The following is a 26,495-nucleotide window of genomic DNA, read 5'->3' as shown; positions in this document are numbered from 1 at the left end:
TCTTCCTTCTTCTTTCTTCTTTCTTCTTTCTTCCTTCTTCCTTCTTCCTTCTTCCTTCTTCGTTTTTCCTTCTTCCTTCTTACTTCTTCTTCCTTTTTCCTTTTTTCTTCTTCCGTTCTCCTTATTCCTCACTTCGCACTACTCACTTCCCACTCCCCAGTTCTCATTCGGCCTAATGGCCATTCGGCCTAATGACCGTTCGGCCTAATGACCCAGCATCAAGACCATTCGTTTGTAAGGCGAACGTGTAGCTAACTACGCTACGGGACCCCCCAAAACTTAAATTGTGAATACAAAAAATATTTCATCATTACATATAATTATTATTAACGAGATATTCGGCCCTTAGCGGTTCATCTCGTATAAAAAAGATGTTTGTGCAGATTAATTGATTCTGAGCGAGATGAAGTTCGGAGGGTCAGCTAGTATCTAATAGAAATAGTGACTAAACATGGTTTCCAAATTTTAGTAGCATTTTTATTTTTTATGCATTATTCCATTAGTTCCATTGATAATAACATGCTCCTATATCAATAACATTCGCAAAACAGGATATTGGGCTGCGAAATGGTGAGTTGACATCCAGGAAGGGGCGCCTAACATAGCTCTGGTCCTCACAAGTTCCAATACTCACGCTTCCACGGGTCTTCCGATGACAATTGACCGCCAGCTAAGGGTTGCGTACTTAGCTGGTAGTGCAGCCTGGGCACTGTTGCCCTTCTGACATCAGCTAGAGTGAAAGGGTGCGTCCTGTGGGGTCTGCCTAGGATGTGGTGGGGTTCGACAGTGGGCTCTGTTGAACTTCTATAAAAAGCTGCATGTGTCCCCAAGCAGCCCCTATCAAATCGTGGGACTTTAAACAAATTTAACCCGACTGACCGAGCGTCTGTTCACCAAGGAGGTGCGGCTCCAACAGCGTCTGTTCTGGCATCCAGCGGCTAAGTATGAAATGCTATTCCCCGGAAGCTATACCTAAGATGGCAGCCCCATCCCGGTGGATAGGGAACCTTGGGCCAACAACCTACTGTTCCCGAAACATCAATTTGTTCGAGAATCCGATAATGAAAGAATACGGACTGATTTTACGGCGACGACTCTTAGCGCGAAACAACGGACACGAATAGGAACATGGAACGTTTCAACCCTAGCACAGCAGGGTAAATTGGCACAACTTGCCAATGAGGCACGTTGCATGAAGCTTGAGATCCTGGGACTGAGTGAAGTCCATTGGCCAAACTTTGGAGAACACAGAACGCCGTCGGGACAAGTTCTCCCCGGCATCGCGGAGTTGGCTTCCTACTAAGCGCTCAGGCACACTCTGCGCTTATGAAGTGGGAACCTATAAGTGAAAGGATAATCGTTTCCAGATTTAGAACACGAGTCCGAAACCTTACTATAATCCAATGTTATGCGCCAACCGATGCTGCCGATCTACAAGACAAAGAGAACTTCTACAGTCAACTCAATGCCGTCGTAGATAGAATTCCGAAGGGTGATATCAAGATCTGTTTGGGTGACTCCAATGCGAAGATCGGATCCGACAACTCGAACCATGAGCGCATTATGGGACGCCATGGTCTCGGAGAAATGAGCGAAAACGGAGAGCTGTTCGCAGAATTTTGTGGTAATAACGACATGGTCATCGGGGGATCGCTCTTCCCTCATCGACCGGTTCACAAGGTCACGTGGGTCTCTCGTGACGGCTTTACAGAAAATCAAATCGATCACATCTGCATCAGCCGAAAATGTAAACGGAGCCTTCTTGATGTACGGAATAAACGATAGATAGAGCGATAGAGCGATCGAAAACCAGAGGAGCCAAAGTCTTAGCCCGTCAACGATATGCGGCTCTTGAGAAGGAAGTAAAACGCTCATGTCGACGGGACAAGCGAGCGTGGGCAGACTCTCTGGCCGACGAAGGAGAGAGAGCCGCAGCAACCGGGGATATTCGCCTCCTCTACGATATCTCACGACGCTTAAGCGGGGCGAAGATGAATGCAACGATGCCTGTGAAAGACGCGAATGACCAGTTATTGACCGACCCAACTGACCAGCTGAAACGCTGGTTCGAGCACTTCGAACAACTTTTTCAAGTGCCAGCCAGGCCATCACCACCTCGGCATGATCTGCCTAGGATCCGACGTATAACACGCGTCAATACCGAAGCTCCATCACTGCTAGAGATTCAAACAGCCATCCAAAGCATGAAATCGAATAAAGCCCCAGGGGTCGACCGCATATCAGCCGAGATGCTCAAAGCTGACCCCATGACATCCGCTCAACTACTGCATCGTTTATTTCGTAATATGTGGGACACCGCAACTTTCCCGGTCGACTGGATGCAAGGTATCTTAGTGAAGGTGCCCAAAAAGGGTGACCTGACTGTATGCGATGACTGGCGAGGCATTATGTTGCTGTGTACCGTTCTCAAAGTTCTGTGCAAAATTATCCTAGCCCGGATTCAGGAGAAGATCGATGCGACTCTCCAGCGGCAGCAAGCCGGATTCCGTGCCGGAAGATCCTGTGTGGACCATATTGTCACGCTCCGCATCATTCTGGAGCAGGTCAACGAATTCCAAGAGTCCGTTTACTTGGTATTCATTGACTACGAAAAAGCTTTCGACCGTCTCAATCACGAGAATTTGCGGGGCGCCCTGAGACGCAAGGGGGTTCCTGAGAAAATCATCGGCATCATCGAAGCACAGTACAAGGCCTTTTCGTGTAGAGTGCTGCACAATTGGGTCCTGTCCGACCCTATCCGGGTCGTAGCTGGTGTGAGGCAAGGATATATTCTATCATCGTTACTGTTCCTCATCGTAATCGATGAGATTCTGGTAGATGCGATTGACCGTGAACCAAACCGCGGGCTGTTATGGCAGCCTAGAACCATGGAGCACCTAAACGACTTCGAATTGGCGGATGACGTTGCACTCCTCGCGCAACGGACGTCAGATATGCAGAGTAAGCTCAACGCTCCTCCTCGGCAGGCTTAGTCATCAACGTCAACAAAACTAAATCGTTGGATGTAAACACTGTGACTCCTTCCAGTTTCACAGTAGCCGGGCAACCAGTGGAGAAAGTTGAAAGCTTCCAATATCTTGGTAGCCAAATGGCGTCAGACGGCGGTACCAAGATCGACATAGGCGCACGGATCAAGAAAGCAAGGGCTGCCTTTGCGAGTTTAAGAATTATCTGGAAAAACAATCAGATAAGTGACCAAAATATGAATTTTCAACTCTAACGTGAAATCTGTGCTGTTATACGCTAGCGAAACATGGTTTGTATCAGTGAAGAACACTCAACGGCTGCAGATGTTCATTCATAATTCGGGTCTGGTGGCCTCACGACTGGATCTCAAACAACGAGCTCCATCGTCGTTGTCACCAGAGGCCGATAGCAACAGAAATTCGGGATCGGAAGTGGGGCTGGGTCGGCCACACTCTACGTAGGGGCGGAAACGAAATCTGTAAACAAGCATTAGACTGGAACCCAGCGGGACATCGCAGCAGAGGCAGACCCAGAGGCTCATGGCGGCGAAGCTTCAATAAAGAAATAAAAGAAGTCGACCGAAATCTAACCTGGCAACACGTTAAAGCGATAGCCGGGCAACGCTCAGGATGGAGATCTTTCAAGTCGGCCCTTTGCACCACCGCCCGGAGGTGTACAGGATCCATAAGTAAGTAAAAAAGCTATTTAGGTTCAATTTGTGTCGTGTATTGTTGTTATCCATGGCTCATTTTCTCACCAATTCTTTGTTTTCGAATGACAGGCTCACGCACAGCCGTTATCTGAGTAAAAAACTAGTTCCAATACTCCTCAACTCTGTACTCTGTACTCGAGGTAAACACTTCTTATTTTAACGATTTTCACAAACCACTTGGCAACATATTTTATAAAGAGCTCTGTCAACCAGAATTTTCAACTAAATTATATATTGTCTCATGGAGTGAAGTTATCGCGAACCACACATTGGGATCACAAATTCGACTGACAAAGATTTGCGCAAACCTGTCCAGCTCAGTGTGCATAAGATGTATTAGTGCTTCCTCCCTCTCTGTGAGAAACATTAGAAAATAGCATTGAAATACTGATACTATTAAATAGTATCAGTACTCTGAATTCGGTTTTTATGCGAGTTTTTACGATAAGTTACGCGTAGATTCCAAAATCTGCGGTTGTATTGAAATCTCCTGCCCGTACAAAAAAGCGTCGTATCGTATCCATACAACGTTTCCCATCCAGAGACTAAAAATTAAATGTTTTCTTTTCAGGAGCTTAACCTTGAATGGCAGCCTGAATTGTCAAATCCTTGAGCTTACAGCATACTAATCCCAAAACCAAACAACTGTTGCAGAATCCTGACAAAAAAGGGCTATCCGACCCTTTGGCCTGATGCGATGGTTTGTACATAAATTAAGCCATTATTACACCTTGTCATCTCCTGCCACATGTTGTACAATCCAATACGCAAATTAATGGCTACCACGCCTTTCACGAGTATCGATTGAGTTTCCCCATCGTCGCTTTCAATAACATTAATTGAGCATAATGAAGTTATCAATCATTTGGTTATTAAATCGACGCAAGTCTTCGCCCCTACGCACACGAAAAACACTTCGGATTCACTCCACCGTGTCGGTCGGCAGTACATCTTTGTCAGAATCCACATGCCACGCTTGCATCTCGAGAGATCATTTGAGCCGCTAATTAATTATGCAATTAATCACCAACAGCCCAGCCCACCACCACCGACTGCTGTCCCGTGCAGCGGATAAAAACAGAGACTATTAGCTTTTCGGGATAAGCAGATTGAAATTGGCGTCGAAATTTGCTGCCATCAGGATAAGTAAAACCATATCGAATAATAGCGAACATAATATCAAAATGGTGAAAAATTTATATCCTCAAACGCTTAAAAATTACATCCATTAGAGCGAGCACCTGTTTTGCAAGAATTAAATTACCTTATCAATTTTCTTGTAATATTCCAAAATTTATTATGCCATTTAGAACGTATTTGCCTGACTTTGAAGGCTGTTCTAAAAGATTAAAATTATGTTCCGAAGGAAAATAAATTGCAGTGGGGGTTTAATCTGTTGTTTGTCTAAGTTGGGCGTTGTTCTGTTATCAATGCTTATTCTGGTTTCCAGGAATAAGTATCCTGCATACTGCTCTGTCTTACAGCGAAACGTTGAGCACCTGTTTACGCTCCATTGCACTCAATGCATGTAATTGCGGCTTACAGTGTTGTGTTGCAATCTCGGACTGCCACTAACCTGAAACGAAAGCAGAAAGAAAACAGAGAAAAAATCAATGCACAATTTGTAACAAATAAGAGGTGCTTGCGAGTTGCATTGGGCGTACAGTTTTAAAATGCAATAAATTAGCGCTCAAGTGCACTAATTAGCCTGCGCCCGAAGGCGTGAAGCAAGGGAACAAAACACGATGTAAATCCAATTTTAAAAGCATAAATGAACAGAACCGTGCACCTCCTTCTCCGATCCGAAGAAAGCTCTACCCAAGGCTGTACCGTCTTAGCAATGGAAAAGAAACCGGCGAAATGCATTATTGCTTGGAATTGTCGTCGCGACTGTCGTCCGGGTGGTGTTCGCGCCACACTTGGAATTTAGTGGCGGACGCAGAAGTTTTTAATTGAAGTCGATATGGGCTCGGCGTGTTCAGAGCGCGTTCCGGCTCAAGGTTGTGCAGTGGTGCCATGTCTTAAATGTTTTGAAAGTCGATCATTTTTATCCCCTTAAGCCAGCCCTAAGGTTGTTGGAAATAGAATAAAAATCTCCCAACGTTCCTTCTGTAGGACGCCTACGTATAAGTCGCAATTTTGAAGCGGAAATGTTTTGACGCTGTTTACTGAGGTGGCACATTTTACTAACGCATGACCTCCGCATTAAGCCGGTGCCGGCTATAGGAATTGTACATCTGGCGAAAACAATCATATTAATGCAGACAACAATTCTTCGCTGCTGGTGGGGATGCAACCGGGGTGCTGGGAAACGCAGGATATGATAAATGTGTCTGGGAACTTTTTCCACGATTTTTTTTCTCTGCCAGCTGCTGGAGAATTGTTGTTTCGCATTGCGACGACAATGTTAAACAGGAAATTGGATTTACTATAAATAGAAAAGTGGGCTCTAAGTTCATAAACATAAGTCAACGACACAAGAGGAAAACAATTGTGTTCCTAATAAGGTGTGCTTTTCCACCTGGTGAATCCACCTTTGCATCACCAATAATTAATATATAGATTCTATATGGTTATTCCTGTTATCTACAAGACTGATTCAAGTTGACGTTAAGTTGTCGTGACCGCGCAAGAATGTCCATTTGTCCGTATCTAGTGTGAGAAGGTATGTGCGCTGAAGCAGCAGATGTAAGAGCTGGATGTTGAAATGCTTTTGCGATAGAAGGACATGCAGTGCATTCTGGAGCGGAAGAAACTGGAAAAGAAGCTGCAAATGCGGGACGAAGAAGATCTGGAAAGCCCAGATACCTCAAATGAAGAAGTAGCAGATGAAGCGAATTAAGGCAAGCCAGTAGACATTCAAGAAGCGGATGGTGGCCATGGATGAGGAGATTGGGCAGCATTCGACGTCTAAGGTGCCCAAGTTGTTGAGAAAAGAACTTGACGATTCACGAGCGGGATATCTCAGCAGTATCCATCAAAGCTGATCCAGAAAAACGTCAAAAGGCTAGCCAAATCATTGTTCTTGCCTTCAGGACACCAAAGAGCAGGACGTCGATCAGAAAGAAGAATTGCTGTCATCGAGCTTCTAGTCTCAAAAAGAGAGCCACCAAAGAACGCGATTTGCGGAATATCTGGATGAGGATCGTGAAAGAGTGTCAAGATATGCTGGAGCAATAACAGACAGGACTGATAAAGACCTAGTAGACATGCAATCTCCCAAAGTATTCAGGAAAACCAGTGCAATGGCCATTGCTCTACGTGGCCTACAAGGGAAGAAGGCGATCAGGCCGAAGGCAAATAGGACAAAAGTTGTTGTTTCGTTCAGGGTGGGACGACCCTACGTTGTGTTGTTTTTTTATGGTGATTCTCCGGACGGCGATGAAGAAAACTACTGCTTGATCGAACTAGACTTAATTTGTTGCCTCTGAGAGGCAGCGTACCTGCTTGGAGGTTATTATTGCGACACTGTACAGAACATGATTTCAGAGTCGTCTTTTATAGGCGACTCTTAGTACCGCCAACGGGGGGTGTCATTGGGCCAAAATGTGGTATGCTCAAGGAATGTAAAATAACAACATTGCCAATGACAACAACATTATCCTCTCTTGTAAATGTTGGGACAAACTCAACTCGCAATAAGCGTTTGTCCCAAACTGCAACAGAATAGGACAATGATCGCCTGCCGCGCATTTTGAGAAGTAGTCGGTTTCCGATAATGTTTTTGGTGATATAAGTATCAGTTATCATAGTTTAGACATAAACTTAACCATCTGTTGACATGGTTTGTGTTTTACTTCTGAAATATACATGTTATCGCAGTTTGAAAAGTTCACAACAATTACCTCTCCATGTTTGTTGCTAATACAATAGAGCGCAACAATGTCTTTATCCTCTGCAGATGAGGACAAAGAGTTATCGCTATTCTCTTTTGTCGCTTGTTTTTTGCATTTTTCAGCGACAATTACATTCCTTGGGTATGCTCCAAATAAATGTTGCAAAGCTCTAGTAGTTAACATTGGAATCAAGTTTTAATTAGTTTGATACAAGCTTGAACAATGAATTTACCACTGTGTGGAGAAAAAAATAATAAATGAGGGACATTTGTTATATGTTATATGTTGTTTAAAATTGGCCCATTCTCACAGGGGGTGACATTGGGCCAAGTACAATACAGTTCAGCGGTAACGATGAAACGATTCAATCGTTCATTAAAAATAATTGCCTACCTTATGGTTCTTACCAACTATGTATGGCAAATCAACCAAAGGCTTGGCCCAATCTCGTGCATTGCTCGTTGCTAAGAAAAACCAGAACCGCCATATAAATATTCATAAAATTCGATAAAACAATAACAGATTATCGTAACATGATAACCAGGTATCCATCGATCTGAAAACTAGTTATGTAATAGATTTGTGGGACATTACTGACACTATTTTAATACAGGTTCATTCGATCAATAGTTTTACATTCAAATTCCAAGCATTATGGTACGAGCACAATAAGTTTTTGGAATTTGTTTTGTGATTTCCTAGACGTGAATTTTACTATAATTTCTAACTGTTTGAAGTTTTGATCAAAATTCGTAACAGTTTCTGAGATATTAGGAGTTGAAACATTTTTCGTTTTTGGCCTAATCTTACCCCCTAGGCCCAATGTCACCCCGAACGACGGTACAGATACAATACAAATAATTCGGTGACGTGCGCAAAAACATTCAAATTTAAATCTAATTAGGCTATCTGCGCGCCAATTGATCGCATTACGATCAGTAGTGTTGGCGCGCAGGATGAAACAATAAACAAAACAGAAAACGAAAAAACCAATGCACGCTGCTCTGTTTTGGGCGTTCCTCTTTACACTCAGCAGCACTGCACAGCGACGGGGAAGCCTCATTTGGCCGAATGCCACTAGGCCGAAACACATCCGGCCAAAAACGTCATTTGGCTAAATTGGTCATTTGGCCGAATATGACATTTGACCAGTTCGCCCAAATGACCTATTTGGCTAAATGACCTTTTTGGCCAAAAGACCTATTCGGCTAAATGACTTAAGGCCTGAAGGTCTGTTCGGACAAATGGTCTGTTCTGCCAAACAACTTTCGGCCTAGTGGTCTTTGGCCAAATGGCATACGGCCGAAATGTATTCAGCCACACGGCCCTTCCCCGACCTATTCGGCCAAATGAGTTATTCGGTCAAATAACCTTTTCGACCTAATTACTTTTCCGGCCAAATGACTTTGTCGGGGAAAAGACCTATTCGGCCTAATGACCTATTTTTTCAAATTATCCTTTCGGCCAAATGTTTTACGGTCTAATGGCCTGTTCGGCCAAACAACTATCGGCCTAGTGGCCTTTGGCCAAATGGAATTCGGCAGAAATGTATTCGGCCAAATTGACCTTTCTCTTCTCGAATCTGTGTCAAAAGGTCGAAGATCAAAAGGTCGAAGGACAAAAGGTCAAAACGCAAAAAGGTCGAAGGACAAAAGGTGGAAAGGACAGAAGGTCGAATGGAAAAAAAAAAGGTCAAAAGGGTCAAACGGTCGAATATGTGTCTTAACGTCGAAGGTCAAAAGGTCGAAGGACAAAATGTCAAAAAAACAAAAAAAAGAAATGAGATGGGAGTTGTGAGTAGTGGCAAATGATATGCAAGATGGAAGTAGTGACCGAGCATAGATAAATGAGAAGTGAGAAGTGAAAAGTGAGAAGTGAGAAGTGGAAAGGAAGAAATAAGTAAAAAGTGACAAGTGAGAAATGTGATGTTAGAAGTGAGGAACGGAGAGTAAGAAGTGAGATGTAATTAAGAAGTGAAAAGGAAGAAAGAAGAAAGGAGGAAACATATACAGTAAGAAAGAGAAAGGAAGAAAGAAAAGGAACAGAAGAGGAAATAAGAACAAACAAAGAAAGAAGAAGGAAGATGGAAGAAGAAAAAAACAGGAAGAAGGAAGAAAGAAAGAAGGAAGATAAAAGAAAAATAGATGAAGAAAAAAAGAAGGAAGGAAGAAGAAGAGAAAATACGATGAAGCAAAACAAAAGAAAGAAGGAGGAAAAAATTAACAAGAAAAGAGAAGGAAGATGGAAGAAATAAGGAAGAAAGAAATAAGGAAGAAAGAGGGAAGAAATAAGAGAAAAGAAGAAAGAAAGAAGGAAGACAGAAGGAAGAAAGAAGAAAGAAAGAATGAAAAAAGAAGGAAGATGGAAGAAATAAGGAACAAAGAAGAGAGGAATAAGGAAGAAAGAAGAAAGAAAGAAGGATGAAAAAAGGAAGAAGGAAGTAAGAAGTAGTATAGGAGGAAGAAGAAGGTGGAAGGAAGGAATAACATACCCTAGCAGCACACATGTTTCGCATAGGTTACTGCAACTCATAAGTGACCAGATTCAGTCACAATAAAGTCGCTGCAACTATTTTTGTCTGACTTGTGCTGCTCGGGTAGGAAAAAAGCAAGAAGAAAAACGGAAGAAAGGAAGAAAAAAAACGAAGGAAGAAAGAAGGAAGGAAGAAAAAAGAAAGAAAAGAAGTGAGAAGCAAAAAGAAAGAGTAAAGAAGAAAAAAAGGAAAAAAGTAAAAAGAAAAAAAAGAAGTGAAACAGGAAACAAAAGGGAAAAAGCCCTGATTAATCCACCTAGCGGTGATGGTGCCTTTCTCGTGCGTTATAAAACTAGTATTTTGACCATTACTCTTGCGCCCATAGTCCGATCTGGCCAATTTTCAACAGGAAACAATGGGAGAGTATTCTGCGTCGAATACAACTTTTTGTGAGTAAATCGGGTAAGGATAAGTACCTGAAAAACGAGTGACATTTTTTTACTCAATTTTTGTATATAAAAGTGGTATTTTGGCCATAACTTCCGAGCCCGTAGTCCGATCTGATCAATTTTCAATAGGAAACAATGGTAAAGTACAACTTGTTGCGAGTAATTCGGTTAAGGATAAGTACCTGAAAAATGAGTGACATTTTTTTTTGGGTGGGTGCGTACAGACACACACACACACACACACACACACACACACACACATACACACAGTGTCTTGGAACCAGGCTAATACCTCCTAAGATGTCCAGTGGGGTGGTCCCTAACACTCATTCGGAAAGGGGTGCTTCGCGGTCCAACTATTTCTCCCATGGGCACAATTCTTCCTTTCCAGATCGATTTACACACTTCACACTCGCGGTTACAAAATAACAACACTACTTTATTTAACTTAAACGAAATATTCCGGAACTATACATTTTATTCATCTTAACGCTAACATCTTATTTCTTATAGACTACACATCATAAACATATTAACAAATTTAGCCGAACGGTGGCTAGTACCGGCGTGCCTGCGTTCGCGTTGCTGTATAGTAATTAACTGGCTAGAGTAACGATATAGAAATTATCAGACCGATTATTGCAACTGTCGAAATGGACACGAGTAGGGAATAGTGAGAATGTGAACACGCTCTTATCAGCATCTCGTTATCTCGCCATCATATCCACCACTGCAAATTTAGATGGGCATCTCTCCATAGTTCTCACAGGTAACAGATGGTCTCTTGCCAAATCAATCAGCTACCAGAATTCAGGATAGACGAGAGTTGTTTATATCTAGTCGGGTGCCTTGCTGGACGGATGGACAGCTTATTGTTCGATTGGATGGCTCGCAGTTAATAAAATATGCCATGGTTGTAGCTCTAGGGTGATGCTGCTCCTCAACATCATCACCCACCCAGGAATTGCACCAATTTCTGAAATGAAAAACTAAAAATCTTCTTCGACGGGACATGGAACGGGATGGGTTGTGGGCAGCCCTTATTTTGTTAACCTCACGACGAATCCGAAATTGGGAGCAAACAAAGTTTCTCTACAGGCCGCTTCAGTATTCCGGATTCAGTTTTCAAAGTGACCACCCTCACTACACCATCGGCTCCTGGATGAACAGCAATAATACGACCCATTTTCCAAGCCATCGGGTGCTGGTTATCTTCCCGGATGATGACTAATTTGCCAATCTCAATTCCTATCCGTGGCTTCCATCGCTTAGTTCTACCTTGTAGTTGGCACAAGTATTCACGCCTCCATCTCTGCCAAAAGTCTTGTAGAAGTTTCTGCAGCAATTGAAAACGATCGAGACGGTTCATCGGAACACTCTCCAGCTCTGGATCAGGCAAACTCTGGAGACTTGAGCCAATAAGAAAGTGGGATGGCGTTAACGGCTCCAGATCGTTCGGATCATCCGACATAGGAGTCAACGGCCGTGAGTTTAGGCAACCCTCCACTTGGATTAAGAGTGTATTGAAGTCCTCTGGGGATAATGAAGTCTCGCCTGCTACCTTCAATAAATGAGTTTTCGCGGACCGTACCGCAGCCTCCCACAGGCCTCCGAAGTGGGGAGCACTCGGTGGATTGAAATGCCACTTGGTCCCTTCTTCTGTACAATATCTTGCGAAACGCTCTTTATGCTCTTTACTTCTAATTAACTCGTACAGTTGACGCAGTTTCTTCCGTGCTCCAACAAAATTTGTACCATTGTCGCTATACAAATCGCTGCATTTTCCTCTTCTCGCCGAAAAACGTCGCAGGGCTTGAATGAACCTGTCGGTGGTCAAATCCGAAACCAGTTCCAGGTGTACCGCCTTGGTACACATACAAATAAACACAGCTACATACATTTTTATCGTTGGACGCCTTGGTACGGGTCGAACGTAGAACGGTCCACAGTAATCTACGCCAGTCTTGGAGAAAGGTCGAGACATTGTTACTCGTGGGGCTGGCAGTTCTCCCATAAACTGTTCGATTGATGAAGGTTTGGATCGGAAGCATTTCACGCAGCGATGGACTATGTTCCGAGCAACGCTTCTTCCTCCTAATGGCCAGAAGCGCATTCGAACCGTTGCTAGTAATAACTGAGGCCCAGCGTGCAACAGTTTTTCATGAAAAGTATCGTAGAATCAACTTGGTGAGCTGATGTCGAGCTGGCAGCACCATTGGGTGTTTAGCGTCCTCTGTTTCGTTCGAATGTACTAATCGACCGCCTACTCGAATGACGTGTTCTTCAGAAATATATGGTGTGTACCAACGCAGTGGTGATTTTCTCGAAACCGAGTCTCCCTTTGAAAGTGCCTTCCATTCCTCTTCGAAACACTCCTGCTGAACTCTCCGCACTAGATTGATTTCTGCTTCTCTCAGCTCCACTGTTGTGAGAAACCTTGATGGATTCCGCTGTTCTAGTGGTGTACGCAGCAAGCTTAGGTACCGTAACCAATACGCCGTTCGTCTTACAAGTTCGGAGTACGACGAGAAACGTCCTAAATACCATTCATTGAAGTCCTCGCCTGGGCCGCTAGTACATGCTACGATCGTACTTCTCTTCTCCTTATCTGCTTCATTTGCATTCAATGGCTCTGGCGGTTCTGGCCAATTGTCAGGTTCCTCCTCCAGCCATCGTGGCCCACGCCACCAGAAACGGTTATAGATAATGTCCTCTGGCATGATACCTCTCGAAATAAGATCGGCCGGATTTTCTATGCCTGGAACGTGTCTCCACTGTTCAGCAATTGTGAGAGTCTGGATTTTCGATACTCGGTTGGCCACATACGTAGTCCAAGTGGTCGGCAAGGCCTTGATCCACCGCAAGACACAGGTAGAATCCGTCCAAAAGTACCCCTGTGCGGGTAATTTCAAAGAATCCAGAACCTTTTTAAAGAGTTCCGCCGCTAAAACAGCGCCGGACAGTTCCAAACGCGGGATTGTTTGGCAATTCAAGGGCGCCACCCGTGATTTTGACGATAGGAGGCACACCCTTGTCCTCCCTGCTGCGTCTACACTTCTGGCATAAATGCAACATCCATACGCCTTCTCGGAGGCGTCCGAGAAGCAGTGAATCTGCGTAGAAACTGCAGAAGGAACGATGACACAACGGTCAATCCTGATTTCGTTCAACAGGGGAAGCTGCCCAAGTAACTTCCTCCAAACCTCACCCTCAAGGTATGGGCTGGTCCCAGTCCAGCGCACGATTGCCTTCGTCTCGATACTTCCACAGCGATTGCATCAGAATCTTTTCCGCTGTAATAGCTGCTCCGAGTAGTCCTAAGGAGTCAAATAGCGTAGTTATAACCGAGAGTACCTCCCTTTTGCAGATCTGTTGATTCGGTCGTTTCAAAGGAATGTTAAAGTGGAAGTTAAGCTGATCACTTTTCGGCATCCAGATGAGCCCAAGCGTTTTAATTGACGGATCCGGGTCCAAGTTGATTCCGTCCCCCGCTTGAATCGCTAAATTTTCTTGAGAAAGTCCCTCCAAGACCTTGGGACTGTTGGATGCCCACTTCCGGAGCCTGAAACCACCTTTTCCCGTTATTTCACTTAACTGTTTTTGCAACTCGCAAGCATCTTCAACCGTGTTTGATCCTGTGATGACATCATCCATATACGTGTCTTCGCTCAGCGCACGTGATTCAAGGGGATATGCTGTTGCTTCATCCACCGCTAGCTGTTTGAGGGCCCTTGTAGCCAAATACGGCGCCGGTTTGGTACCGTACGTAACGGTCTTGAGCTCATAGACGCTGATGTCGTCCTGAGGATTTGAACGCCACAGAATACACTGCAGAGGCCTATCCTCCGGGTGAACCCAAATTTGCCGAAACATCTTCTCGACGTCAGAAACGAGCATTATTTGCTTGGTTCGGCTTCGCATGATGATTGATCTGAGATCATCCTGTATTATCGGTCCAGTCAGCAAAACGTCGTTCAGCGATACGCCGGACGATGTTGCGCAGGAGGCATCGAACACCACCCTGGTTTTGGTAGTAGTGCTCTCCTCCTTGAAAACGGGATGATGTGGTAAGAAGCACCGCCGTTTCGTTGTTAAGGCCGCCCTTTCGACCTTCTCCATGTGTCCCATCGACTCGTATTCCTCCATGAAGTCGTGGTAGCTTTTGTGCAGGTTGGCATTCCTTGCCAGCCGTCGCTCCGTACCTTGAAGACGGCGGATCGCAATGTCCTTGGATTCGCCCAACCGTTGAATAGCGCCTTCTTCCTTCGGGAGTGTAACCGTATACCGGCCGTTGGGATTTCGTTGGACTGTATTTTGGAACAGGTCCTCACATCGCTTTTCCTCCTGTGTGAGTACCTTCACCGAATCAACTTCTTCGCTAGACCAGAACCGGGCAACTAGAGATTCCAGTTTCTCTGTTGCGGAAGCGTTGCATGTAATGTGCAGATCCTGATGAGAATTTGATAACCCTCCACACACTACCCATCCGAAAACCGATTCATTCAGCGTCGGTAATTGGTTGCCTAGGTTGATCCTTTGACCGGTTTCGAAGAAATCGAAAAAACATTCGATACCGAGCACCAAGTCCACCCTGCTGGACTCAAAGAAAGCGGGATCTGCCAGTTTGATTCCTGGGGGTATCGACCAACCGTCCGTGCGCATCGTAGCAGTTGGTAGATTCACCGTTACGTTGGGAAGAACGAGGAAGTTCATTGCTTGCAAGAAAGGAGAAACTCGCGATCGCACTACCGCTTGTATTTTGTGTTTGACTTTGGTTCCTGCTTGACCAATTCCACGTACCGAAATATCCACCCTTTCTCGTTGGGTCTTCATCCGTTGACTCAGTCGCTCCGTGATGAAGTTGCTCTCTGAGCCCGAATCCAAGAGAGCGCGAGCAGGAAACCTTCCTCCGTTATCATCTTCCACGACGACGACCGCAGTTGCCAGTAAAACTTGCGAAGAATATTGGTGAGCCGCACCAGAAACCGAAATGTCGGTGGCCACCATATTGACCACCTGAGAGGAACCCGAACCAGAAGCTTCGTTGACTCCGGAGGACTCCTTTGGGATTGAAGGATGGTTGCCCCTAGCAACCGCTGCGACCTTTGCAGAACTATCCTTCTCCGACCTGAAACACACCAAAGTGTGGTGACGACCCTTACAATTCTTGCAATTGAATTTTGACTGGCACTCCTTGGACAAATGACCCACTCGGAAACAATTCCTGCAGAGGAAGTGGGTTTTCAGCAGGGCATCTCTGTCAGCCACCGACATCCTTTGGAACACGCCACATTGATGGAGGTAGTGGCTCTCCTTACATGCCACACATCGTGCTCCTGACGATGACTGCACCGTGCTGTAACTGGCCTTCCCTGTGGATTGCTTCTGCCTCTGGGGTTGTTGCTGCCACGGTTGACCACCCCTAGACTCAGCCGCCTTCGTTGGAAGCGACTCGAGAACACGTATCCTTCGCTGCAGAAACTCCGTCAGATCCTCCAAAGTATCCTGCTCCTTCGTGGATGAAAACTCCTCCCAACCTCGGCGGGTCACCGGGTCCAAACGATTGGTGAGAAGATTGACTAGCAGGAGATCCTTATACTCCGCTGGCTCGACAACCTGGTCTAGAGTGTGCACAATTCTTTCGAACCCCTCAACTAGAACGTGCAACTCCGAAACCGACTCCTTAGAAAGCGAAGGAAGAGTAAAGAGCGACTGAACCTGCCTTTTCTTAAGCTGCTTACTATTGTTATAGCGCTTAGTAAGCGCATCCCACGCGATCTTATAATTAGCCTGCGTTATCTTTAATGGATCGATTAGAGCTTTTGGTTCCCCCTGAAGACACCCCTTTAAATAATGAAATTTTTCCACCTCCGGTAGATCAGTCCGCCAGTGGATCAGGGAAGTGAACAAGTCACGGAAACTAATCCACTCGTCGATGTCGCCGTTGAATGACTGCAGCTTGATCTGCGGCAGTCGCACATGGTCGAGGACACCATGCACCATCGAGTCGTTAGCCCGCGTTGACTGATCCTGCTCCGGTAGACCCTGTAGCTCCTTTGCCTTGTCCGTGAGGGATGACTTCGATCGATAGTATTGATCGCTGTAGATAAGACGATCCTTGTTGAAGGTCTCGTCGTCCTCGTCGTAGTCATCGTGGCACTTGATTTCCACCAATGTTTCACCGTACTTCTCCCAAAGTTCGCCAATCCTCTCTAAGCGCATGTTGACATCAGTCGCGGTGGTGGCTTCATCGTAGCGTTGAACGAACTTCCCAATATCGTCCAGGTCGGCTTGAATTTCCCCCAGCTTCACGACCAAGGGCTTCAACGATGTCAGCTTACGGGGTGCCATGATGATTGGAGTTACTCGCACACGTAACGGAAAGAGAGACGAATGGTGTAGTGATCCACGTGATTCCAAGCTTCGGCAGGCATATACTCTGTGTATTTACCTGGTACAGTGAAATGCGTCACCAATCCACATAAACAAAGCAGGAACACTGGGACTCCAATTGATGATCGATAACGCTAGACGTCTAACAGCACAGCTCATAAGCAGGTTAACCGAGGGGGGGGGGTGGTATAAGGAACTTATGTAGTATCCAACAAGCCTGGCCACGGCAGGCCATATACTAATGTATATTACCTTTGAAAACAAATTGCTGTACCAAACGTTAATCAATCTCCTTCAAACTATGTGGCGATGGCAACGGTGGTTATTTTTAAAGCTCAACGTCAATGTCAATAGGCAGGAAACCAAGAGGAAAAAATAAGGTGTAATATCCAAATTTTATGCTTCGGCAGGGCATATACTGTGTTGACTCACCTGAGAAACTAACAGCGGAGCTGAGCCCTGAGCAGAGCAAATCTCAAATATCAATCCAATTATCACAGAATGGCACCAAGTGCATTTTGGGATTCGTTACAATGTTTCGTCGAAGAGGAATTATTTATTAAAAAATGTGCAGTCACTGTCGTCCTGCTTCGGTGACATATACGTTCAGTGACTCACCTGGACAGGTAACTGATGGCTCAACCTCTTCGGATCACCCGTCTTCTCTCGTTGCTGAATCTGGGTTGTATCGCTAATGGTAGATCCTATCAAGTCCGATCCAACAAAACGGATGGGCTGAAACAGTTCCAATAACTGCTTCTTCGTTGAGAACCACTGGATAGCCTTTCCAATAGTAAGTGGTTGCTCCGATGTGAAAAAACGAACAAAACACGTCGAAATGGCGTTAGAATCGAGAAATGTATGCTTCGGCCGAACATATACTGAACATGAGTAATTTACCTGGCAGATAAACCATCGCACTGGTTCAGTAGTTGGCAATCACATAGGCGATGAAGCTTGACGCAAGACCCCGACGTATCCTTAGGCCAATGTAATACGAATGGATTGAATCTGTTGTGATCGTTGAAATGCGATCCAGTAGTCAGCTCTCAGACAGGTTACATGCAGGGTTTCGATAAATGCCGGTTAGTAATTGGTATTTCGTCCTCGCTTCGGCAGGACATATAGATGGTTCCAACTCACCCACATAAACAATCCAACCGGTGGATGTCCAGACCAAGCGATGTAATTAGTTGTATAAAGTGCAAACTTCAAAACCTCCAGTTGTGTTGCTTCCAACCCAATTGTTTGCGAGTGTGATGGCGGGGTGGTATTTGTTCGTCCTGGGAATGGCGATTTCCTCCTTTGTGCGTTCTTGCAGTGATGGCGCGAATCCAAGTGCGGTGTGGTGATTATCGTTCCTGCCTTTGTTTCCGAGGTCCTTTATTCATCCGGTTCGAGGGACCAAAATGTCTTGGAACCAGGCTAATACCTCCTAAGATGTCCAGTGGGGTGGTTCCTTAACACTCATTCGGAAAGGGGTGCTTCGCGGTCCAACTATTTCTCCCATGGGCACAATTCTTCCTTTCCAGATCGAATTACACACTTCACACTCGCGGTTACAAAATAACAACACTACTTTATTTAACTTAAACGAAATATTCCGGAGCTATACATTTTATTCATCTTAACGCTAACATCTTATTTCTTATAGACTACACATCATAAACATATTAACAAATTTAGCCGAACGGTGGCTAGTACCGGCGTGCCTGCGTTCGTGTTGCTGTATAGTAGTTAACTGGCTAGAGTAACGATATAGAAATTATCAGACCGATTATTGCAACTGTCGAAATGGACACGAGTAGGGAATAGTGAGAATGTGGACACGCTCTTATCAGCATCTCGTTATCTCGCCATCATATCCACCACTGCAAATTTAGATGGGCATCTCTCCATAGTTCTCACAGGTAACAGATGGTCTCTTGCCAAATCAATCAGCTACCAGAATTCAGGATAGACGAGAGTTGTTTATATCTAGTCGGGTGCCTTGCTGGACGGATGGACAGCTTATTGTTCGATTGGATGGCTCGCAGTTAATAAAATATGCCATGGTTGTAGCTCTAGGGTGATGCTGCTCCTCAACACACAGACATCACCTCAATTCGTCGAGCTGAGTCGATCGGTATAAAACACTATGGGTCTCCGGGCCTTCTATAAAAAGTTTGTTTTTGGAGCGATCATATAGCCTTTACGTATACTTAGTATACGAGAAAGGAAATATAGAAGAAAGAAGGAAGAAAAAAGCAAGAAAGGAGGAAAAAAGAAGAAGAAAAGAAGAAAGAAAGAAGAAAGCAAATGGTAAGAAAGATGAAAAAAAGAGGAAGAGAAAAAGTGGAAAGAAGGAAGAAAGATGAAGGAAGGAAGGAAGAAAAAAGGAAAAAAAGAAGTTAGAAATAAAGAAGATGAAATATGGAAGGAAGAAAGAAGCAAGAAAGACGAAAGGAGGAAAAAGAATTGAAGGAAAGAAACATTTGAAGTTAGATGGAAAAAAAGAAGAATGAAGAGAATAGAAGAAAAAGGAAGAAGAAATAAGAAAAAAGGAAGAAGAAATAAGAAATAAGGAAGAATAAAGACCTTTCGTCGTTTCGACCTTTTGTCCTTCGATTTTTTAACGAAGTTTTTTGTTTCGACTTTTTTCCCTTCGACCTTTTGTCCTTTCGACCTTTTGACCATCGGCCTTTTGTCCTTCAACCTTTTGACCTTCGACCTTTTGTCCTACAACCTTCTTCTCAGTCACAGTGAGTGAGATTTTTTAGAATATTGATACCAAGCAAACACTCACTTCCTACACACTTAGAATAAATCGCCGAATTCGGTAAAATTTTACCGAATTCTCAACAGCAGAACTGTTCGGTAAATAATTTAACTGATTTTCGGTGATTTTGACAGTTGAGCAATGGAAAAAATTACAATAAATCTGTAAAATAAATTACCGAATAGTTCTGCTGTTGAGATTTCGGTAAAATTTACCGAATACGGTGAAACGAGTTAAGTGTGTAGCAATTAAATTTGTAAATGGTTTGCAACAACAATTAAGAGTAAATTAAACAAAAGACCTCTTTTCTTACCACACACACGCACTGCACAGCGATAGTCCATTAAGTTCACTCGCTAGTGCCGGAAAGTGAGGGCGCATATAAATACGTGGCGAATACTATCACTTGAAAGAAAAGGGCAGGAAATTTGGGCCGAATGATTATTATCTTCAGTCCGCGTTGGCAAACCGAGTTGGCTAACCTATTCCTGCTTTGTCTTTCTGACTAAAAGGCATCATCATGGGCAGGGAGGAACAGGGAAAAATACAAAACAAAAGAATCGCACTCAACAGGCGCTGTCGATTATTTGCCCCACCGGTTGTAAAAACTTCAAAAATATCTTATAGGCTTTAAAAAAAGAAAATAGTTTTGTTCGCCTACTTGTATGAAGCTGCGCCATAGTGGTTTGACTGAACAGGTTATTTCACCGACAAAGTCATTTGGCCGAATAAGTCATTTGGCCGAATAAGTCATTTGGCCGAATAAGTAATTTGGCCGAATAAGTAATTTGGCCGAATAAGTAATTTGGCCGAATAAGTCATTTGGCCGAATAAGTCATTTGGCCGAATAAGTCATTTGGCCGAATAAGTCATTTGGCCGAATAAGTCATTTGGCCGAATAAGTCATTTGGCCGAATAAGTCATTTGGCCGAATAAGTCATTTGGCCGAATAAGTCATTTGGCCGAATAAGTCATTTGGCCGAATAAGTCATTTGGCCGAATAAGTCATTTGGCCGAATAAGTCATTTGGCCGAATAAGTCATTTGGCCGAATAAGTCATTTGGCCGAATAAAGTGTTGGCCGAATAAGTCGTTTGGCCGAATCAGTCGTTTGGCCAATTAAGTCATTCGGCCTATTAACAAATCAGTCGTTTTGTCGAATAATTCGGTTGGTCGAATAAGTCGTTTGGCCGAATAAATCCATTAACCGAATAAATCATTTGGCCGATTAAGTCGTTCAGCTACTCACGAATCAGTCGTTTGGCCGAATATGTCGTTTGGCCGAATAAGTCGTTCGGTCGAATAAGTCGTTTGGCCGAATAAGCCGTTTGGCCGAATAAGCCATTTGGCCGAATAAGTCGTTTGGCCGAATAAGTCGATTGGCCGAATAAGTCGTTGGCCGAATAAAGTGTTGGCCGAATAAGTCATTTGGCCGAATAAGTCGTTTGGCCGAATCAGTCGTTTGGCCAATTAAGTCATTCGGCCTATTAACGAATCAGTCGTTTGGTCGAATAATTCGTTTGGCCGATTCATTCGGCCTTTTCACGAATCAGTCGTTTTGCCGAATAAGTCGTTTGGCCGAATAAGTCATTTGGTCGAATAAGTCTTTTGGCCGAATATGTCATTTGGTCGAATAAGTCATCTGGCCGAATAAGTAGTTTGGCCGATTAAGTCATTCGGCCTATTTACGAATCAGTCGTTTGGTCGAATAAGTCATTTGGTCGAATAAGTCATTTGGCCGAATAGACTTATTCGACAATTGACTTATTTTGACAAATGACTTTTTGGCGAATAAGTTGTTTGGCCGAATAAGTCGTTTGGCCGAATAAGTAGTTTGGCCGATTAAGTCATTCGGCCTATTTACGAATCAGTCGTTTGGTCGAATAATTCGTTTGGCCGATTAAGTCATTCGGCCTATTCACGAATCAGTCGTTTGGTCGAATAAGTCGTATGGCCGAATAAGTCATTTGGCCGAATAAGTCGTTTGGCCGAATAAGTCATTTGGTCGAATAAGTCATTTTTCAACTATTCCTTCCCGTGCTCACGAAGTTGCAAATTCCTCGGTCTCTTGTAGCAATGAGTGTCGAATTTATTTTCCTCTCCATATGCTGAATTTACTTTTAGAACGTAGTCGGTATCGTTATTGCTCTTGAATCAAAGAAACTCTTTAGCATATACAGTGAGAACAGTTTTCTAATCCCAAGAAGGCTATTAAATTAGTGAGTTGTGGATATTCGACGTTTCTCAGCAGTAACTATGGAGTGTACAGTCCATCAAGCTAAGCATAGTGAAAAGAGAAACGTCTCACTTCCAACGAATCACTTTTGACGTAGGACTACGTCTGTGTTTTCTATACTGGGGTACACTTCACGATTGCGAGAATTGAGGACCGTCACGAAAATATGACAGACTTCAATCTTTAATATCTAAGCCGTTTCTTGATGGATTTTAATTTTTTTTGGACCATTCGATCAAGGATGTATCAACGCTTCTTTGTATTTATATGAAAATACTAATTTTTAACTATTTATTATCAAAAATTGATAAAAAGTTTAGAAATAGGTCAACCAACCAATCACGTACATGCATAACTAGCACAGACATCAAAAACCAATCACTTGCGGGTTTGGATCTAATCCTCAGTTTGAACAAGATTTTTCGCAGAGCGCATCGAATCAAAGCGATCGCAGCGGAGCGGACACAGCATCACGGAGGCGCTAATAACATTTTCAAAGAAAATCGATCGCATTGGTGGTGGTGCTCGATGTGTTGCTGATCGTTCAACCTCAGCGAACCAGAATTTCATATGAAGAAAAGGTTGACCATAAGAATAGCACTGTGGCGATCCCGCACCGCCAGTGCCGATGCTGAAAATTTATTACAAATTATGGTGTCAGTTAGTTGGAAAGGAACATTGGGAAAAGAAAATTGGTACTTCTCAGGACCAACATTTTACGAAAAGAAAGAGTTAATTGCGAGAATGGACTGTTTCGGTGGCATCGAGTTTGGCGTGGTAGTTTGGTTGCTGTTAGTGATTCCATCCATTAAAAATTACTGCATCATCTCCCTCCGACGCGCTTTCAAATTTGCTATTTGCGATTGAGTTTTGCACTTTGAAGAAAGTTTATTTCGGATAGTCGGATCAACCTTCTTTTGTATAAAATCAATGAAGACGCCACCCCAGTGGAAACTATCTACAGCAACCACCCATCGGTGAACGTCACTCGGACAGACAGGTACCAAGAGATAATGTTTGGTAATATGAAGAAACTTCATCTTGAGTCAAATTTCTGTTGTTACTCTTCGCAACAATACGCATCTTAGATAACCAACATCTCATAATCACATTCAGAATCTTGCGAGAAAATTTCATGAGATTCTTAGAATTTGTCATTCTCCGAAAGGTCCGTTGTCTGCTGCGGAATCCCAATCAAAATGGCTCGCGCGCGCCGAAAAGAAGCTTTCTTATATCTAATGAAGTAATTCCATTAGCCCCGCCCCTTCATTAATCGTTATGAGTGCACATTTTATTTACACCCATATTAGATCACAAAGGGGTGGGGCTAACGGGCTTAATTTATTAAATACAACAAAGCTATTCGGCGCTCGCGAGCAATTTTGATCGGGATTCCACAAAGAGCGGTTCGACATTCGATGCAGCGGAGCGGACACAGCAGCACGAAGGCGGTCGGCGGTCGGACAATTTCAACGCAAGGTGCTGTCAAGCGTTTGGATGCAGTTAGTTATTGGAAAAAGCATTGGGAAAAGAAAATTGGTTTTTCTCAGGACCAGCATTTTATGGAAAGAAAGAGTTAATTGCGAAAATGGATTGTTTCGGCGGCATCGGGTTTAGCGTGGTAGCCTGGTTGCTGTTAGTGATTCCACCCGTTTAAATTAATTGCATCATCTCCCTCCGCCGCGCTATCAAATTTGCAGTTACGATTGATTTGTGCACTTTAAAGAAAGTTCATATCGGATTGTCGGATCAACTTTTTTTTTGTATGCATAAAGACCTTTTTGGAGGACATCATCCTCAAAAAATGGCCGAAATAAAGAATAAATAAGCAGAATCAGAAGTGGCGTGAAACCAAACGCAAATATATTCATATGCAACGTTTGGTTTTCGCCCGCGATGTAAGCGTTCGTGGCAAAGTAAGGATTGTGATGTCCCCGACTGAAAGCCAGTCGAGTGGCTTCAGCGGCAAACGAGTCATGTTAATTCCACGGTTAGAGACTCAAAGTCCATCCAACTGGGAACAACTATTCGACTTCTTGATTCAGTTGGCCTCCGAGCAGTTTGCTCAATGTTAATAAAACGACACAAATTATTATGGCAAATAGTATCAATTTAGAATAGCTACGTAGTCCTACGTCATCTTTGCGTACTTCCCGATTCGGCTGCACCTTTGAGTTTTTTCATTCTTCTCATTTCTCTTTTTGCCCTCACTCACTGCTAAAAATTAGGAGTGAGTAGTGAGAGGAGAGAAATAAGAAGTGAGAAATGATGAGTCACAAGTGAGAAGTGAGACGTCTACCATATAGACCTTTGATAACGCGTATATACCTTAAGATCTCACTCAAGAGATTTGTTGGATAGCGCAGAACATATGATGCAATCATATTCTATTACAAGGAACACAAAGAGCATGCACCACTTTTGAAACTATTTGATTTGCTGATTTGGTTACGCGTGTAAAACCTAAGACCTTTCTCCAGAGATTTGTTGGACAGATTTTTTCACAGAGATCTGAAGAAAATAACTTTGTCTAGCGTGCTGAGGTGAAAATATTGCAATAAATTCAAAACTAGCTTCGATATTAGTGTAAGAGAGTGTAATGAAAGAGAGTCTCTCAAATGGACATACGACGTTTTCAAAAATCATGCTAGAGTTGCTATACTACACTGTTCAATCATCAATGGAAGAGCATACAAATGTATACCAGTTGAGCTGTACCAGTGTTTTAGTGTAATTATTAATTATTTTTATCTTTCAATTTGGTGAATGTCTTAGACTGCCAACAATAGGTATTTCCCCCTTATTTATTTTCGTTGAACGCGCGATCGTTCTGCGTCCGCTCGAGAACACGAGCAATCGCAAAACGAAAACCCAGATTAATCCACCTAGCGGTGATGGTGCCTTTCTCGACCTTCGTAAAATGTGTGTGCTTGAAAAAAGATGAGCTAGTGGCTAGGAGTAAAAAAGACAAATTTCTTTGTCCGTTCTATGAAAATCAGATTATTTATGGCAAAGATATTGTAGATCCAGTTGGAAACCGAAAATCATATTTTGTCCCATTTCCGGATGTCGCAACTGCATCGCGAGTGGTGCCCGACTATGGCACAGTTGCGCACTACTCGCGATGCAGTTGCAACATCCGGAAATGCGATTTCGCGGGACCTCGGTTCGGTTTTCAGCTTGATCTACAATATGCTAATAAAAATTTCGACATTTTTGTTTCCTTTTCCAATCTTGACGTACATAACCCTGTTTTATTTCACCCAGTCATATATTTTAAGGATATCACTTTTGGATGTTAGTTGAACTGAAGCTCCGACTACACAAAAAGAAAACGAAAATGTCATTCCCATCACGCGAGCGGAGGGCAATATTTGTTATGATATAAATCTCATGACCGTCTTTCCGCCAAACTCCCGTATGAAGTGGGAGAGACAGAGACATCATCTCAGTTCGTCGAGCTGAATCGATTGGTATATAACACTATGGGTCTCCAGGCCTTCTGTAAAAGTTTGGTTTTGGAGCGAACATACAGCCTTTTCGTATAAAAAGGCAAAAATGGTGTTTCGGCCATAACATCCGATCCCATAGTCCGATCGAGCCAATTTTCAATAGGAAGTAATGGGACAGGATCCTGCGTCGAATGCAACTTGTTGCGTGTGAATCGATTAAGGTTAGGTGTCCGAAAAATAGGTGACATTTTTTGCGATTTTTGTGAAAAAAGGTATTTTGGTCATAACTTCCGATCCCATAGTCCGACCTGTCCAATTTTCAATAAGAAATAATAGGAAAGGATTTTGCGTCGAATGCAATTTGTTGCGAGCAAATCGGTTGAGAATAAGTGCCTGAAAAATGAGTGACATTTCATACGCAATATTTTCGTATGAATTTGTATTTTGGCCATAACTCTCGATCCCATAGTCCGATCTGGCCAATTTCGAACAGGAAATAATGGGACAGGATTCTGCGTCGAATGCAACTTGTTGCGAGCAAATCGGTTGAGGATAAGTGTCCGAAAATGAGTGACGTTTTTACGCGATTTTTTGTATGAATTTGTATTTTGACCATAACTTTCGATCCCATAGTCCGATCTGGCCAATTTCAAATAGGAAACAATGGGACAGGATTCTGCGTCGAATGCAACTTGTTGCGAGCAAATCGGTTGAGGATAAGTGCCCGAAAAATGAGTGACATTTTTAAAACGATTTTTTCGTATTATTTTGTGTTTTGGCCATAACTTTTGATCCCATAGTCCGATCTGGACAATTTCAAATAGGAAACAATGGGACAGGATTTTGCGTCGAATGCAACTTGTTGCGAGCAAATCGGTTGAGGATAAGTGCCCGAAAAATGAGTGACATTTTTTACGCGATTTTTTCGTAGGATTTTGTATTTTGACCATAACTTTCGACACCATAGTCCGATCTGGCCAATTTCAAATAGGAAACAATGAGACAGGATTCTGCGTCGAATGCAACTTGTTGCGAGCAAATTGGTTGAGGATAAGTGCCCGAAAAATGAGTGACATTTTTTACGCGATTTTTTCGTATGATTTTGTATTTTGGCCATAACTTTCGATCCCATAGTCCGATCTGGCCAATTTCAAATAGGAATCAATGGGACAGGATTCTGCGTCGAGTGCAACTTGTTG

General features: G+C 43.5%; 2 protein-coding genes across 2 annotated transcripts; both read right to left on the bottom strand.

Annotated features, from left to right (window-relative positions):
• Positions 1 to 11,512: 11,512 nt before the first annotated feature.
• On the bottom strand, positions 11,513 to 12,442 carry LOC134206889 (uncharacterized). Its single transcript, XM_062682631.1, has one exon. It carries the CDS (start codon positions 12,440 to 12,442, stop codon positions 11,513 to 11,515), a length of 930 nt encoding a protein of 309 aa, XP_062538615.1.
• A 1,226-nt stretch (positions 12,443 to 13,668) lies between these two features.
• LOC134206888 (uncharacterized) lies at positions 13,669 to 16,809 on the bottom strand. The gene has a single exon (XM_062682630.1). The coding sequence runs from the start codon at positions 16,807 to 16,809 to the stop codon at positions 13,669 to 13,671; it is 3,141 nt and encodes a 1,046-aa protein (XP_062538614.1).
• Positions 16,810 to 26,495: the final 9,686 nt, after the last annotated feature.

Source organism: Armigeres subalbatus, chromosome 1 (genome assembly GCF_024139115.2).
Source record: "Armigeres subalbatus isolate Guangzhou_Male chromosome 1, GZ_Asu_2, whole genome shotgun sequence".
Taxonomy (NCBI): domain Eukaryota; kingdom Metazoa; phylum Arthropoda; class Insecta; order Diptera; family Culicidae; genus Armigeres; species Armigeres subalbatus.
The sequence above is the reverse complement of the archived record's forward strand: the minus strand, read 5'-3'. Positions and strand labels throughout refer to the sequence as shown.

Coding starts and splice junctions, on each gene's coding strand:
- LOC134206889 (XM_062682631.1), bottom strand. CDS start 12,442: ATGTCTCGACCTTTCTCCAAGACTGGCGTAGATTACTGTGGACCGTTC.
- LOC134206888 (XM_062682630.1), bottom strand. CDS start 16,809: ATGGCACCCCGTAAGCTGACATCGTTGAAGCCCTTGGTCGTGAAGCTG.